Source organism: Coregonus lavaretus (assembly GCF_964263955.1).
Source record: "Coregonus lavaretus genome assembly, contig: HAP1_SCAFFOLD_8486, whole genome shotgun sequence".
NCBI classification, from domain to species: domain Eukaryota; kingdom Metazoa; phylum Chordata; class Actinopteri; order Salmoniformes; family Salmonidae; genus Coregonus; species Coregonus lavaretus.
The window spans coordinates 3,380-20,783 of NW_028156171.1; the positions used below are offsets into that span (position 1 = coordinate 3,380).

At 43.7% G+C, this 17,404-nt stretch overlaps 2 protein-coding genes across 2 annotated transcripts; both read left to right on the forward strand.

Moving 5' to 3' along the window:
- The first annotated feature begins 607 nt into the window (after positions 1–607).
- LOC311126715 (FERM domain-containing protein 6-like) lies at positions 608–13,840 on the forward strand. Its single transcript, XM_084200707.1, has 12 exons — positions 608–719; positions 1,029–1,105; positions 1,328–1,406; positions 1,509–1,631; positions 3,115–3,270; positions 4,663–4,728; positions 5,678–5,746; positions 6,256–6,430; positions 6,858–7,196; positions 11,922–12,056; positions 12,411–12,481; positions 12,610–13,840. Exons 1-12 carry the CDS (start codon positions 663–665, stop codon positions 12,910–12,912), a joined length of 1,650 nt encoding a protein of 549 aa, XP_084056833.1. The 5' UTR covers positions 608–662; the 3' UTR covers positions 12,913–13,840.
- Positions 13,841–15,396: 1,556 nt separating this feature from the next.
- On the forward strand, positions 15,397–17,154 carry LOC311126717 (uncharacterized protein; the record flags this gene model as incomplete). Its single annotated transcript, XM_084200708.1, has 4 exons — positions 15,397–16,444; positions 16,618–16,718; positions 16,839–16,908; positions 17,006–17,154. Coding segments are annotated over exons 1-4 (1,326 nt in total), but the record flags the coding sequence as incomplete, so codon positions are not given.
- Between the last annotated feature and the right edge of the window lie 250 nt (positions 17,155–17,404).

Here is a 17,404-nt window from a genome sequence, read left to right on the forward strand (position 1 = left end):
AATTTGTATCTAACACATTGATACAGCACCCCTTATCACTTTCCTCACAGCTGCAACCATCTTATCAGCCCCACTGTTGAAAGAAAACACATTGAGATGATTTGTGATGATAGAAGATTAACTTCATTTAGTTATATTTTGTTTTCCTTGAGAACAAAGACCTATTAGAATGAGGATTAAACACACACAATGATTCGTTATTAACACTTCATTTGAAGGGTACGTAAATAAGCACTTCATAACACATTCGTAAAGCATACATAACGCATTCATAAGAAGTACATAAGCGTTTCATAAATGTACTTGGTTTTTGTAGTCTGGTTTACTCTGCAGGCCTAGCCAGCCAACAGTCAATACTGTTACTTTCTTCCTGAGCTGGTATGCTATGCTAGCAGAGCCTATAAGCAAACAGGCGTATTAGCATTAGCATAGCTGTCAACACAACAGTTGTGCTGTTTGCCTAACACAACAGTTGTGCTGTTTGCCTGCTGGTTGCTTTGACCACACCAATGGAAGAACAAGTGTTTTTGTCTTTCAGTCTTTTCTCTAATTAATGTCATTGTTAGGTAGATTTTACGCATTCATTCATTATTCTTTTGTTTGGTGACTGAGGGTGTCATGTTTCCTGTTTTACCTCAGACAATGAGCACATCTTTCTGGACATGGAAGATAAGCTGACCAAGTATTTCCCTAAGGAATGGAAGCAAGATTCAGGGAAGGTAAGAGTGCTACAATAATCTACTTATTGATGTATTATAGCATGGCATGAATCAGAACACACACTCCTCCCACTCCTTTCACTATGGTTGTGTTGTGTTTCACGATGGTTGTGTTTCACTATGGTTGTGTTGTGTTTCATCATGGTTGTGTTTCACCATGGTTGTGTTGTGTTTCACGATGGTTGTGTTGTGTTTCATCATGGTTGTGTTGTGTTTCACGATGGTTGTGTTGTGTTTCACTATGGTTGTGTTGTGTTTCACTATGGTTGTGTTGTGTTTCACGATGGTTGTGTTGTGATATTTCCTCAGGGGTTACAGAAGAGATCCCTCCCCCTGGTGCTCTGCCTCAAGGTGCAGTACTATGTGGAGAATGGCAGGCTCATCTGGTGAGGCTCCAAACATGATTATTTCCTAATACTCTAAACATACCATCATCCTTCAGACCCATTGCTGGAACTGAACAACAATGCACTCGAGGTCTCCCTCCAAAAATAGGTTTTTAATCTCAATGGATTTAATATACCCAGCTCTGTATCTCAATAACTCTCTTTACCTCCTACAACTCCTTTGTTATTAAATCTAGTGACCGTTCTCTACCTCTCCCCCAGTGAGCGGAAGGCGAGGCGTCTGTACTACTCTGACCTGAGAGAGAGGGTGCTGCGTTCTGAGTGTCGTCAGCAGGAGGAGGTGTACTTACTTTCTTTCAAACATTTTATTTGAGATTTCTTCATCGTATGACAATCGCAAACATTCAAACATACAATAACATAATGAAATCCCATTTTCCAGGTGTACTTCCAGCTGGCTGGGTATGCCTTACAAGCTGACCTGGAAGACCACCCCCTACCTGGGCAGAACCAGGGAGGCACCCCCACCCCCTACTTCCAACCCAAAGAGTACTTCCCTCCCTGGGTAAGTGTGAGAGTGCGTGGGGCCTGGGGAAGTCTACGTGTTGAGATACTGTACATGTTCTTACATGTGGCCACTGCCATTCTCAGTAAATGGTTCTACAGCGATATTATCTGAATGTGGTCTCTCTCTCTCTCTCTCTCTCTCTCTCTCTCTCTCTCTCTCTCTCTCTCTCTCTCTCTCTCTCTCTCTCTCTCTCTCTCTCTCTCTCTCTCTCTCTCTCTCTCTCTCTCTCTCTCTCTCTCTCTCTCTCTCTCTCTCTCCCCCCCTCTCGCTCTCTGCAAATGCTTCTGTAAATGGTTTTACAGCAGGGGTCTCCAACAGGTAGATTGCAGTTGTGTAAAGTAACTAAGAAAAAATACTTCACACTTATCTTCGGCCTATAGAAGGTAGAGGGTTCGAGACCTGCTCCTTGCCTGTTTCATTACAGTACATTTAAAACCAAATACTTTTACTCAAGTAGTATTTTACTGGGTGACTCACTTTTACTTGAGTCATTTTCTATTAAGGTATCTTTACTTTTACTCAAGTATGACGATTGGGTACTTTTTCCACCGCTGATCGCGAGCTGGCAGTAGCTTGCAGCCCACCTATGAGTAGCTCGCCAATCAATTCTTAAAGTACTTGCATGTTTTCACGTGTTCCATGCAAACTGTCATAAACATAAAGCTCCTGGTTACTATCCAATCAAAGCCACATTGACATTATCCCCTCCCTGGTTAGCCACTATTGGTTTGAAAAGCCAAACGTAACACAATACCTGCCAATTAATTTCCAGCAATATTGCCCGTCTGTCTGTTTGGTGCACGCGTTTGTCTATCACTCAGTATGTAGCCAGTTAGCGACGCTAACGATAACCGTCTTGTGGGTGGTAGGCAGAAATACTTTCCCCAAAAGCCTTCTCAATTAAATGTTAACTGCAAAGTAGGCTTACCTGACAGATCTATATCATGATTATTTGTATGAATTGGGTGGCCATTGTTTTGCTAACTGTGCCATGGGGTGTGCTGCAGCAGTAGTCCGAACAGCAGCAACATGGCTACACTGACACATTCCTCTCTCGCTAGATGCACAATTAAAGGGGAAATACACACACAAATCTACATTTGTTAGTATTTTTTTTCTGATCTAAAAAAACGGGTCTTCGGATGTGATTTAAGCATTGACATGGACTCGGAGCATTTTTGTTGTTTGTCGTTGTTTGTCTCACAAAACCAGGACAAATAAAACAGGAGAAAACAGAATTCCAGAAAATACTAAAAAATAATTTGATGGACCATTATTTTACAAGGTATATTGGCAGAAAACACATCTCTTGTACATCACAGACCCGCGGAAGAGTTGCAGGGTAGAGGAGAGGAGAACAATGTGCCTATTTGAAAGCTATAAAAAATGAAGAGTAGCTCTCACGTTAGAAAAGGTTGTAGACCCCTGTTCTACAGTAATATTGACCCAATGTGTTTTCTCACTCTGTCTCCATCTTCAGATTGTGGCGAAGCGTGGGGTGGACTACCTGCTCTGTCACGGTCCCAAGGTACACAAGGAGCTGTGGGGCATGACGTCACGTGATGCGATACTCCACTTCATCAAAGAGGCCTGTCGTCTCGAGGACGTCCCCGTCACCTTCTACAGGCTACAGAAGGTCAGTCAGAGGTCTCATAGCAGAGTGAAGCAATCATTCAAATGTCTTAAGACCCCAAAGACCAAACAGAGACAGGAGATCAGTGGCAGGAAAACTTCCCGAAAAGAAAGATACCTAGAGAGCAACCAGACTCAGAAGCTCAGAACACGTTGAAATTCCATTAGACGTCTAAACAGAGATATGGAGTTCCAACGTGTAGGGTACAGAGCCATAGCAGACATTAGACGTCTAAACAGAGATATTTGCATTGATGTTTGAATTGTCACTCTTAAACGAATGTATCCAGTTTAAATAAGGTGTGTGGGGTGGGGGGGCTGCTGTATTAGGTAACACAGAATGTTACAGTATATTCGTCTGCGTTCTCCGTCTCCACTCTACTCTGAGCCAAGCCCAATGTCTGGACCCAAATGGTACCCTATTCCCTGTATAGTGCACTACTTTTGACCTGAACTACATGCGCCCTGGTCAAAAGTAGGGCACTAAATAGGGAATAGGGTGCCATTTGGGATTCAAGCAATGTTCCCAGTGGAGGGGTTAGGCTGTGAGATTGGGTTAGGGTTATATAGCGGTGGGATTGGGTTAGGGTTATATAGCTGTGGTATTGGGTTAGGGTTATATAGCGGTGGGATTGGGTTAGGGTTATATAGCTGTGGTATTGGGTTAGGGTTATATAGCTGTGGGATTGGGTTAGGGTTATATAGCTGTGGGATTGGGTTAGGGTTATATAGCTGTGGGATTTGGTTAGGGTTATATAGCTGTGGGATTGGGTTAGGGTTATATAGCTGTGGGATTGGGTTAGGGTTATATAGCTGTGGGATTGGGTTAGGGTTATATAGCTGTGGGATTGGGTTAGGGTTATATAGCTGTGGGATTGGGTTAGGGTTATATAGCTGTGGGATTGGGTTAGGGTTATATAGCTGTGGGATTGGGTTAGGGTTATATAGCTGTGGGATTGGGTTAGGGTTATATAGCTGTGGGATTTGGTTAGGGTTATATAGCTGTGGGATTGGGTTAGGGTTATATAGCTGTGGGATTGGGTTAGGGTTATATAGCTGTGGGATTGGGTTAGGGTTATATAGCTGTGGGATTGGGTTAGGGTTATATAGCTGTGGTATTGGGTTAGGGTTATATAGCTGTGGGATTGGGTTAGGGTTATATAGCTGTGGGATTGGGTTAGGGTTATATAGCGGTGGGATTGGGTTAGGGTTATATAGCTGTGGGATTGGGTTAGGGTTATATAGCGGTGGGATTGGGTTAGGGTTATATAGCTGTGGGATTGGGTTAGGGTTATATAGCTGTGGTATTGCCTGTTATCTTGTTATCTTGGGGGGCTCAGATGCTTGACTGACATCTCATCCTTCATTCTCCTTCTTCAATCCTTCTTTCTCTCAGGACAAGAAAGAAGAGAGAGGCACAGCTCTGCTGGGGCTGACCCTCAGAGGAATGCAGCTTTATCAGGTGTGTGTGTGTGTGGTTTAATGCCGCTGTTTTTGAGGATATGTGTCTCATCTGTCTACGTGTGTCAGAGTGAACCTGCCTCCTCTCAAACCATCCCTCCTCCTCCTCCTCCTCCTACTTTGCCCTCTACATCAACCATGTGAGGAATTTGTAGGTTATCTAGAAACAGAAGTAAAACACGGGATATGGTCTGAGTCATAATGGTACCCTATTCCCTACATAGTGCACTACTTTTGACCAGAGCCCTATGGGTAGTAGTGCACTAAGTAGGGACTAGGGTGCCATTTAGGACAAAACCAGGGTCTGGGTGTCAACCTACCTCAGCCTTTTGATTTGTCCATCAGAGGCCATCTGGGAGGATTAGACACACAAACACACACACACACACACACACACACACACACACACACACACTGGGAGGATTAGTTAGGGATCTAGGGGCCGTAGTGATTTAGGGGGGTTAAGGTGATTACACACCCAGTAGACCGTGAGATACCGTGTGTGTGTGTGTGTGTGTGTGTGTGTGTGTGTGTGTGTGTGTGTGTGATAAACACCCAGTAGACTGTGAGGACCTATCAGAGCTCATGGCCTCTTGGTCTTAGCTAGGTCAAGATGGACCCACTGAAAAAGGAGAGAAACACATGTTTTATTGTACATCTTCCTATCAAGAAAAACGTTTTTACATGATACTGTCTGGAATAAAGTATGAATCTCTCAGAATGCTGCCAAAAGCCAACCATTTGCCTCAACAGAAGCTCACTATTTGGCAAACACCAAAAGGATGATCACCCAATTTGACCCAATGAGTTTGGTTCATACTTTAAAACTGTTTATTCATGATTTACTACATATGAACTAATGATTCACTATCCATAAGCTACTAATAAACCCTTTAAACGGAAGTGTAACCAATGTCTTTCCCAGTGTAATGTGTGTGTCATTTCCCCAGGAGGTGGACAACATTCGGCAGCTTCTCTATGACTTCCCCTGGTCCAACGTGGGACGACTCACCTTCCTGGTACCCTCTACTTTATATGCTATTAACTTATCTAAAGTGACTTCCTGTACAGTGAGTGCAGGTCTATGGTGTATGTATGTATGCAATCCCGGCGGGAATTGAAACCACAACCTTGGTGTTACTAGCGTCATGCTCTTTCCATTGTCTTTTAAATGAAGTGGTATTGTAATGATTATTTAATGAGGGTATTAATAACACTGAGCTGTGTATGATTCCATCATGTCCTCATCTCCTCAGGGTTACATTTTACATTGACATTTTAGTCATTTAGCAGACACTCTTATCCAGAGCGACTCACAGGAGCAATTAGGGTTAAGTGCCTTGCTCAAGGGCATAGACAGATCTTTCACCTAGTCAGCTTGGGGATTCGAACCTGCAACCTTTCAGTCACTGGCCCAATGCTCTTAACCGCTAGGCTACCTGCCGCCTAGTGTTCTTACTCAATCTACCTGGTCAAATAAATAAATAATGATTTCATCATGTTGCCCTTCCTTCTCCTGTTCCTCCAGGGGAAGAAATTTGAGATCCAGCCAGATGGTCTGCCGTCGGCCAGGAAGCTGGTCTACTACACAGGCTCTCCGTTCCGCTCACGCCACCTCCTCCTGCACCTCAGCAACAGCCACCGCCTTTACCTCAGTCTACAGCCTGCCCTCAAACACCTCCGACAGCTGGAGGACAGCGAGGGTGAGTGGGGATGGAGGGGAGGAGGGAGGGAGGGAGGGAGGGAGGGAGGGAGGGAGGGAGGGAGAGGAGAGGGAGGGAGGGAGGGAGGGAGGGAGGGAGGGAGGGAGAGAGAGAGGAGGGAGGGAGGGAGAGAGGGAGGGAGGGAGGGAGAGGGAAGGGAGGGAGAGAGGAGGGAGGGGAATGCGTTTCAGAGTGATTAGAGATGAGGCCTAATGGTTATCTATCGAGTAGCACAATGCTAATAACAAATGTTCTTGATTGCGTTTGCATTTTAATCTGTTCGAAGCCAAAGTCAAATTTCCACAATAAAGTGTCTCTCCTCTCCTCTCCTCTCCTCTCCTCTCCTCTCCTCTCCTCTCCTCTCCTATCCATGAATGAATGGCTGAATTTGAACATCCTCCTCCTCCCCTCTCTGTCCCCCCTCCAGAGAAGAAGCGCTACAGGGAGTCGTACATCAGTGATGACCTGGATCTAGACCCTCCAGGGGGCAGCGAGGGGGGCAGCCCCGGCCTGTCCCGACACTCTACCTCCAGCTCGGGCATCGAGGCAGACCGCGACGCAACAAGGCAACACAGCAGCATCTCCATGGAGATGGCGTCCATGGAGATGGCGTCCATGGAGATGGCGTCCATGGAGGAGGAGACGGGAGCGAGAAAGAGGATGGAGAAGTGTTTCAGTTCGGCGGCGAGTCACGGGAGTTCTCACACCTCGGGCGTGGACACGGGCAGCAAAGCACGCACTGATGAAGAGGAGTGGCAGGAGGAAGGTGAGAGAGGAGAGGAGGTTAGAGTTTAAGGTAACAGTCAAAGCGTGTGTGAGTGTGTGTGAGTGAAAGACAGAAATGTGTGTATCTGATGTATCTTGATCCATTGTCTTAGGTCAGGCGGCCTCACTCCTACGCAATGTAGGGTATCCATCCACTCTACCCGGAGTGGGTGAAAACAAGCTTTTGTGATGAAATTTCCCTTCCTGATGTTATAAAATACATTTTACCAAGACAAATATGATTCTTCATGTTCTGAATTGTTCAGTGGGGTCTTTCTCTAACATATCATTAACATTATACCCAAAAAGTTAGATTTTGTGACCTAATACAGCCGATAATAAGCAGCGAGCTCTGTTGACATAGCGGTGCAGCTTTCTCACAGAGACTTTTGAGGATTTTACATCTTGTGGTGGTTGTCTGCAAAGTTATTTCCGCGGGTCGCGAAAAGCAAAATTAACGTAATGAGCTGAAATAAATGTAAAGTGCTCCTTTGACATTTCACAGAGATATGCTTTTTTCTGATAAATCTTTGAAAAAGAACAAGAACTTCACATTAATTGTATTATGTCCTGCGGATTTGAGAAGAAAGATGACCAGTTCAACGGTAAGCCTGTCTGTAGAGTTCAACGGTAAGCCTGTCTGTAGAGTTCAATGGTAAGCCTGTCTGTAGAGTTCAACGGTAAGCCTGTCTGTAGAGTTCAACGGTAAGCCTGTCTGTAGAGTTCAACGGTAAGCCTGTCTGTAGAGTTCAACGGTAAGCCTGTCTGTAGAGTTCAACGGTAAGCCTGTCTGTAGAGTTCAACGGTAAGCCTGTCTGTAGAGTTCAACGGTAAGCCTGTCTGTAGAGTTCAACGGTAAGCCTGTCTGTAGAGTTCAACGGTAAGCTTGTCTGTAGAGTTCAACGGTAAGCCTGTCTGTAGAGTTCAACGGTAAGCCTGTCTGTAGAGTTCAACGGTAAGCCTGTCTGTAGAGTTCAACGGTAAGCCTGTCTGTAGAGTTCAACGGTAAGCCTGTCTGTAGAGTTCAACGGTAAGCCTGTCTGTAGAGTTCAACGGTAAGCCTGTCTGGGAGCCTTAATTCTCTCACAGCATCCAGCCTAGCTGACCATGATATTTTCCTGATTTATGACCATTGATTTAGTCACCCTAATTCTGACCATCCTACAAGGGTAAAAACTCCAATAAGTTTTGAACAGATTATGATAGAGACATGAGGTTTGGACCATTGGTTTTCTTAGAGGATTAACTACACAATTAACATATTATTTTACCCATTGGTCAAAAGATACATTTTTGATTGGACACCCTACTAGTCTCAATCACTCAGCATAAAGATAAGTGTAGAAAATCAGCCATGTCACTTGGTGAGTGAGTGTCATCAATTCAAAAGGAGTGGAGCAACAGCAACAACATGATTTGTCACTGTTCAGGAATTCAGTGTTCTGGAAGTGTGTTACTAGCATTCATCCTCTATCTTATCTTCACAAAGTTGAAGTTTGAAAGATAAAGATTACGCAAACATGTTTTACTCACATCCTCCCACAGCTCACAGAATGACCTGTTTATGGTCTGCTGCCCAGTTACTCAAGTATTACACACACACACACACACACACACACACACACACACACACACACACACACACACACATATACACTACCAGTCAAGTTTGGACACACCTACTAATTCAAGGGTTTTTCTTTATTTGAACTGTTTTTTACATTGTAGAATAATAGTGAAGACATATAAACTATGAAATAACACATATGGAATCATGTAGTAACCAAAAAAGTGTTAAACAAATCAAAATATATTTTATATTTGAGATTCTTCAAATAGCCACCCTTTGCCTTGATGACAGCTTTGCACACTCTTGGCATTCTCTCAACCAGCTTCATGAGGTAGCCACCTGGAATGCATTTCAATTAACAGGTGTGCCTTCTTAAAAGTTAATTTGTGGACTTTCTTTCCTTCTTAATGTGTTTGAGCCAATCAGTTGTGTTGTGACAAGGTAGGGGGGTATACAGAAGATAGCCCTATTGGGTAAAAGACCAAGTCCATATTATGGCAAGAACAGCTCAAATAAGCAAAGAGAAACGACAGTCCATCATTACTTTAAGACATGAAGGTCAGTCAATACAGAACATTTAAAGAACTTTGAAAGTTTCTTCAAGTGCAGTCGCAAAAACCATCAAGTGCTATGATGAAATGGGCTCTCATGATGACCACCACAGGAATGGAAGACCCAGAGTTACCTCTGCTGCAGAGGATAAGTTCATTAGAGTTACCAGCCTCAGACATTACAGGCCAAATAAGTGCTTCACAGAGTTCAAGTCACAGACACATCTCAACATCAACTGTTCAGAGGTGACTGTGTGAATCAGGCCTTCATGGTAGAATTGCTGCAAAGAAACCACTACTAAAGGACACCAATAATAAGAAGAGACCTGCTTGGGCCAAGAAACACGAGCAATGGACATTAGACCGGTGGAAATGTGTCCTTTGGTCTGGAGTCCAAATTTGAGATTTTTGGTTCCAACCGCCGTGTCTTTGTGAGACGCGGTGTGGGTGAACGGATGATCTCCGCATGTGTAGTTCCCACCGTAAAGCATGGAGGAGGAGGTGTTATGGTGTGGGGGTGCTTTGCTGGTGACACTGTTTGTGATTTATTTAGAATTCAAGGCACACTTAACCAGCATGGCTACCACAACATTCTGCAGCGATACGCCATCCCATCTGGTTTGGGCTTAGTGGGACTATCATTTGTTCTTCAACAGGACAATAACCCAACACACCTCCAGGCTGTGTAAGGGCTATTTTACCAAGAAGGAGAGTGATGGAGTGCTGCATCAGATAACCTGGCCTCCACAATCCCCCGACCTCAACCCAATTGAGATGGTTTGGGATGAGTCGGACGGCAGAGTGAAGGAAAAGCAGCCAACAAGTGCTCAGCATATGTGGGAACGCCTTCAAGACTGTTGGAAAAGCATTCCAGGTGAAGCTGGTTGAGAGAATGCCAAGTGTGCAAAGCTGTCATCAAGGCAAAGGGTGGTTATTTGAAGAATCTCAAATATGAAATATATTTTGATTTGTTTAACACTTTTTTGGTTACTGCATGATTCCATATGTTTTATTTCATAGTTTTGAGGTCTTCACTATTATTCTACAATGTAGAAAATAGTAAAAATAAAGAAAAACCCTTGAATGAGTAGGTGTGTCCAAACTTTTGACTGGTAGTATACACACACACATACCTGCGGTATGGAATAAATACTCCATGTTCAGTTAACTTTGGCTACGTTCCAATATCCACACTAGGATACTGCTTACAATGCTTGCCAAATATATTGCTTAATTCTACATGGTATGTTAGTGTGGTTATTCAAATACACTTTCCGTGACATAGATTGACCAGGTGAATTCAGGTGAAAGCTATGATCCCTTATTGATGTCACCTCTTAAATCCACTTCAATCAGTGTAGATGAAGGGGAGGAAACAGGTTAAAGAAGGATTTTGAAGCCTTGATATAATTGAGACATGGATTGTGTATGTGTGCAATTCAGAGGGTGAATGGGCACGACAAAAGATTTAAGTGCCTTTGAACGGGGTATGGTAGTCGGTACCAGGCGCACCGGTTTGTGTCAAGAACTGCAACGCTGCTGGGTTTTTCACACTTAACAGTTTCCCGTATGTATCAAGAATGGTCCCACCACCCAAAGGACATCCAGCCAACGGCAGGCCAGTGGCCGAAAACTGGTCATTGATGAAAGAGGACAAAGGAGGCTGACACATTGTGCAGAGCAACAGCCGGGCCACAGTTAGTCAACTGACAGTCCAGTACAACATTGGTCCCCAAAGACCCATAAAATAATGCACAACTCGTCGTACCTTGACACAAATGGGGTATGGTAGCCGACGACCTTACAGAGTTCCACTTCTTTCAGCAAAAAACAAGAAACTACCGTTGCATTGGGCTAAGGAATGAAAACACTGGAGAATTAGAAAAACATTGCCTGGTCTGATGAATCCCGGTTCCTGCTGTTTCACGCTGATGGGAGGACTAGGGAATGGAGAAAACCACATGTATCCATCATGCTGCGTGTCAAAATGACAGGCTGGTGGGGGTGGTGTGATGGTGTGGGGTGTGTTTTCATGGCACACATTGGGCCCCTTGGTAAAAGTGGAGCGAAGTTTGAATACTACAGAATATCTGAACATCATTGCCAATTAAGGTGCATTCCTTCATGGCAGCAGTGTATCCATCTGCAAATTGATTTTTTCAGCAGGATAATGCCCCATGCCACAAGGCTAGGATTTTCCAGGAATGGTTCCACAAACATGACAGTGAATTCGGCTTACTGCTGTGGCCTTCCCAGTCACCAGTTCTCAATCCAATTGAGCATCTGTGGGATGAGATGGAACGAGTTATTCGGAGTAGAGATCCACTACCAGCCAACTTGACACAACTGTGGGAAGCATTGGAGTTAACATGAGCCAGCATCCCTGTGGAACGCTTTCGACACCTTGTAGAGTCCATGCCCCGACGAATTGTGGCTGTTCTGAGGACAGAAGGGGAAGGTGGTGTAACTCAATATTACAAAGGTGTTCCTAATGTTTTATACACTCTGTGTACATATCACTTCATTCTAAGTGGAATATTATTGCGGACATTGATCGTTCATTCAAAAGTATTTTTCCACTAAGTATTCTGATTCTCCTCTTCAGAGACCCAGCAGGCCAGTGTGGACAGTCCAGGAGAGGTTTCCGTGGACGACGCAGAGGAATTGCTGAGATTGGCTGAGCTGATTGAGGGCGTGTCGGTTGATTGTCCTATGCTCACCTCAGAGACTCATTGTGAAGGTGAGGTTGTAAGCCACATGAGTTCTTATCACATTACATTCTAAATATTTTAACAACTGAGAACTTATAGGACATGAGAAGTGTTTTTAAATAACATACTACCAAAACTTGCATTTTCCCCATATATTTGTGGAAAAGTACTACTGCTACTAGTTTAACTAATTGTACTGAAACTTTAGCAGAGATGAGCTATTGTTCATAAAGAACGTTAAAAATGTAGTCTCATATGCCCCCTAGTGGCATGGGAATTTTATGATATTATTTCAGATTCTTGCATTGCTGAAATTAAATGTGAGTGTAAAATGGAGTCCACGTACCTGCCTCTAGCTGACTACAGTGATGTCATTTTAACAGGATTAAAGGGGGATCAGGTAGACAGAGGTGAAGATCTGGTGACACTACGCAGCAAAGATACCCTGGGACAGGTAAGACTCCTATCCTCCTCCTATCTTCCTCTTCTTCCTCCTCCTCCTCCTTTCTCAGGATACTCCATGTTTTCCTCTCCTTCTATCTCTTATCACTTTCATAAACTTTCTCTCTTTCTGTATTGCAGATCCTGAAGACGAGATCCCATTGCGTGGACCGCCACAGCCAGAGTCTGGATGACGTTCGCCTCTTCCCCCCTCCCGCCCCCCTCGGCACGACCCTCCCCACTGACTCCTCCCACAGCTACACCTTCGGCCTGCCCCTCCCGGACCCCCAGAGTAACGCTAAGAGCCCCCCAGGGTGTAACAACGGGGGCTACTACGTCCCCCTCCACTGCCCGGCTAAGGGCAGCTTCTATGGACACAGGTCTATGAACTGCCTCTCCCTGGATCTACTCGGAGACGAACAGCTGTTGGAGTTTATACTGTAGAACAACAGAGGACCAATGTCCTTCTTCAAGTCTATTCTCTACCTACATCCCCCTCCAATGAAACTGTAGGATGCAGGGGAGTGGCTGCATGCAGCGTGAGTTCTAACTGTAGAACATAATGTTTTTACACTACCTGGCCGAACTGAACTGTGCTGGCCTAGTTACATCAAGGAGCACCAATACCTTTCTGTGAACACCAATACCCTTTTCACACTACTGAACCAGGCCTTTCCGAACTGTACGGTGCTGGCTTGGTTACATGAAAGAGCACCAATAGCCTTTTCACAGTACCGGGCCGAGCCGAACTGTACTGTACTGTGCTGGCCTGGTTACATCAAGGAGCATGGATGCCCCTCTTCAAGCCTGTGCTCTACTGTATGACCCAGATACAGGGGAGAGGCTGCACAGAGATGTTGGACGACTTTATGGACCTTTTCAAGAGGAGAGAAGAAGTCTGACATTGATTGGTATTGGTAGCGTTCATTGTGAAACGGAAGGAGGCCATCGCCTTCAATAGTCATCCCAATACAGAACTACTCTACATATTTATTCAACATGTTTGACACTTTTTGTTTTACCTTTTTTAGAGACTTTGTACATAATTGTCTTATATTTTCTACTATTTTACTATATTTTTTACTTTTAGGTACTAACACATTGTAACCATATCAATAACTGTAAATTATACACAGCTGTATAGTCCTTATGTAAATGGGGGTGACCATTGCATTTCTTCTTCAGTTAGTTTCTTAATTGGTGTGTGTGAATCGTGGCATAGTTTGAACAGGCAGTACCTCCAGAATCCAAGTACTTTATGGTCTGTTGTGAAGAACAAAGTACTTTACTGCACGTTGACATCCTGTGTAAATGAAATGTATCATCATTACATTAATAAAAATAACCAACACCATTTTTAATCCTACATTTTACTTTTGTTTCCTTTGTCAGTTTGTCTGTAAAAAAAGAATGCTCTGAAATGAACATCATACGTACACGATTGTGTATATTTGTTCTAATTCTGTCGCAATAATACTTAAGAATCAAATTGATATTTTATGATATTACAAGTCTGCCATAGCTCTAATAATGTTACTAATAAGCAGCACAGTTATGTACTTAGAACTATTACTGTGATTGTCTTCATGCATACACTGGAATTATTATATAAATTAAGCAATGACAAAGACTCTCTATGTTGCTCAGCTCACATATTGGGGTCAGTTACCTCTTTTTTATATTGGTCAGTTGCTTCTTTGTTACTATAGTGTGTAATTGGCGCACTTTGGATTAGATACAATAAGCCTAAATACTGATCTGATAAGGTATGATCTCTTTATTGTGATACTATACAGTCTATGGCAGTGGTATTCAAAGTCGGTTGCGACCCCTAGTGGCATTGCGGGGGAACTGCACTGGTGTCGCCAAACTAAACAAAAATTTAAGCTTACGGGTTATTGTATGGGACAATATACAACGTTTTTGAGAAAGATATTTAGAAAAATTACATTTGATTGATTAAATGTATTTATTGGTTTCTTTTCAATTTGATAAGAGATTAAAATGTAATGAATTGAAGGTTATTTGTTGATGTAAAAATCTAATGTACCGATTTTAAGGTCGTGACATTATATTTGGCATGGGGTGAGGTAATTAGGAAATGAATGTGAAAAAAATTGGGTCCCCAGAAATTGTCAGAAAAAATGGGGTTCCCGCTGAAAAAGTTTGAATACCAGTGGTCTATGGTATGATCTTAATACTAATCCAAGGAAATATTGACATTATTTCCCCAGTTTATTTGCCTGTTATTTTGACCGTTTTTGTTGATTTGCTCAAGAACACTCCTTCCAATGAAAGGCACAACTATTCTAGTGCGTTCTATTGGTGTATATTGTTATATGCATTGACGCTGAAAAGTATCTCCAGATCCACTGAATCTCAACAGGTCACATGGGCTTCATGTGACCCATGCATTTACTGCTACTCCTGAAATTGCCCTTCCTCTCAACCACACAACAAAATCAGTTTGACTGTCCTGCATGTTGCACCAAATGCACCTGCCTATAAAACAGCAAGAGAGAGTGAGGGGATCATCGAGTTGGTTGGGTAAGATTTTGTATCTGATAGGAATTATGTGAGTGGTCAGTGGTGGAGATCAGACAAATCTTGCGGGTCTGTCTCAAATTAGGGTTGTTTGAAATAAATTAAAAACAGTTTTTCACTTGCAGGTAATATATAGAGAGAGTTGTATAGAGTACAATAATTCCTACTGCTCAGGTTAAGTGAGCCACATTAATTTATATACATATTTGCAAATATGGTGCAGTGGGGCTAGTTTGAAGCTTTCGGTTGCTAAAAAGTGTTTTTATTTCAATTAAATTCATAGTGCTTTATTGGCATGAGAAACGCAACTCTATCGCGAGAGTTGCGTTTGGCAACGGTGAGTGACGTATCAGGAAGTTTACATACCGACAAGAAACACGAGGGCATCTGTGAATCTTCGTACACACGTTGAAGTAGGCTTTTGAAATGTCTTCTATTTTAATAAATGCCCTTTTATCAAGTTGTCATGATCCGGATACTTTGTTTAACACGTTGTGCTGGCCAAGTGATCTGTGGCCGGACACAGAAAGAGTAGAGGCACTGACAACGTTTATTGATGGGATTGGTAAACTACCCCAGTCGGACACATCTGACGATGGCGACAAAGTTGCCTTTTCAACTGCAAAAAGAGACATCTTTCTACGAAAGGTTGAGTCGATCATTTGGACACAATGTTTACCACTTCTCTTGAAAGTCTCGAACGGAGACATGGCATGCAATGGTAAAAGTGTGCAAGATGGAAGGGGTGAAATCACCAACGCTGTGTGCTGGCTTCTTTCTGTCTGCATCAACACACTGTGTGACACGGCAGTTTCAGGGCGAGTCGCCCGCACTGTCCTGCCATCCTTCCAGCTGCCAGACGGGGAGACGGAGGAAGAGCTTCCCGGTGAGGGGCGGCTGGGTATCGACGTGGCTATCGAAGCAATGTCAGTCATCCTACCCACTCTCTCATCCAACGAAGAATTGACCACGTCGATCCTCTCATCCGCCATGTCCTGTATAAAGACGTTATCGGATGCTCTGGTGTCCAAAATCACCGTTCGGCTTATTTTCACTCTCCTCAACTGCTACAGCGAGGAGAGGATAGCGAGTACACTCCAATTCATCTTAGAGGATCTGTGTAGCTGGCACAAGAGTGACAGCTCAAACACGAACTCACCTGTGGTGACAGAACGCACTTTGCTGTGTTTAACAGCTCTCTCCGACTATCTCTTCCCGCCGGCTAAACTACAGCTGCACACCCCTCCTCAAAGTCTGAGCTATACTCGACCTGACCCTCGTCGTTCTCTGCAGTTCTGGAGGATTCTACAAGATGGACTGACCCACAAAGACAACGTGTCCCGGAAGCGGGCGTTGTACCTGCTGAAAAGGTGTGTCGCTCTGTCGGAGGATGAGGCGGCCGAGTTTCCAAGCAGTTCAGTGTCAATTGAAGGTAATATGCTAATAAATGTGACAGACAGACTGACAAGCTTGATTATAATATTATCCATATGAAGCCATTTTCTTCACTATACAGATTAATACTAAAGTCTCTAAAACAGTATAGTTTAGCCTAGTTGTAACAGTATAGTTTAGCCTAGTTGTAACTATGTGAGTCCTTTGCAGATGATGAGATCATATTCAGATGGGCCCCAGACAGAAGCAAGTTGCTCAGAGAGTTCTGGGAGGACTATGCCTTGGTTATGGAGACACTGGAGGAGAACCAGGTAAGGAATATTATGGGTAACACTTGCTATGAAACCCCTCTTCATAATGCATTATACATGCATTTATAACACCATTATAACGTCATAAACAACTATTACCTTTCCTCTGTTTCTTTCCAGATTCATGTGGTCCGCCCTGTGCTCAACAGAATCCATACCTTGATCCAAACAGCAGCGAATGATAGTCAAGGTGATGAGTGTGTTTGTGTCAACCATAAGGTGACAACCCAAACCTTTTAAAATCCTGCTAAATACTGCCTACCAATGGTCCATCTGTCTTCTCTCAGGCATCAGTCTGTTCCACCCGTCATGGCTGCTGGGTGTGTACCAACGTATGTTTCACAGTGAGAACAAGTCCGTCATGAGAGAGGGAGTGTGTCACCTCCTGGTACTCCAGGTGGTCCGACGCCCTGCCTTCGCCCTGGCCTTCTCACAGGTACCTGGTGCACTTGCCAATCAGTGTTAGAACATCTACCCAGTGACCAAATTCTAGGTTTTCCCTTTTATAATATAATAATATAATATGCCATTTAGCAGACGCTTTTATCCAAAGCGACTTACAGTCATGTGTGCATACATTTTTTACGTATGGGTGGTCCCGGGGATCGAACCCACTACCCTGGCGTTTTCTATGTTATTAGTGTATGCACTGTCCAATAGTCAGCTACTTCCTTCTCAGGATTGGT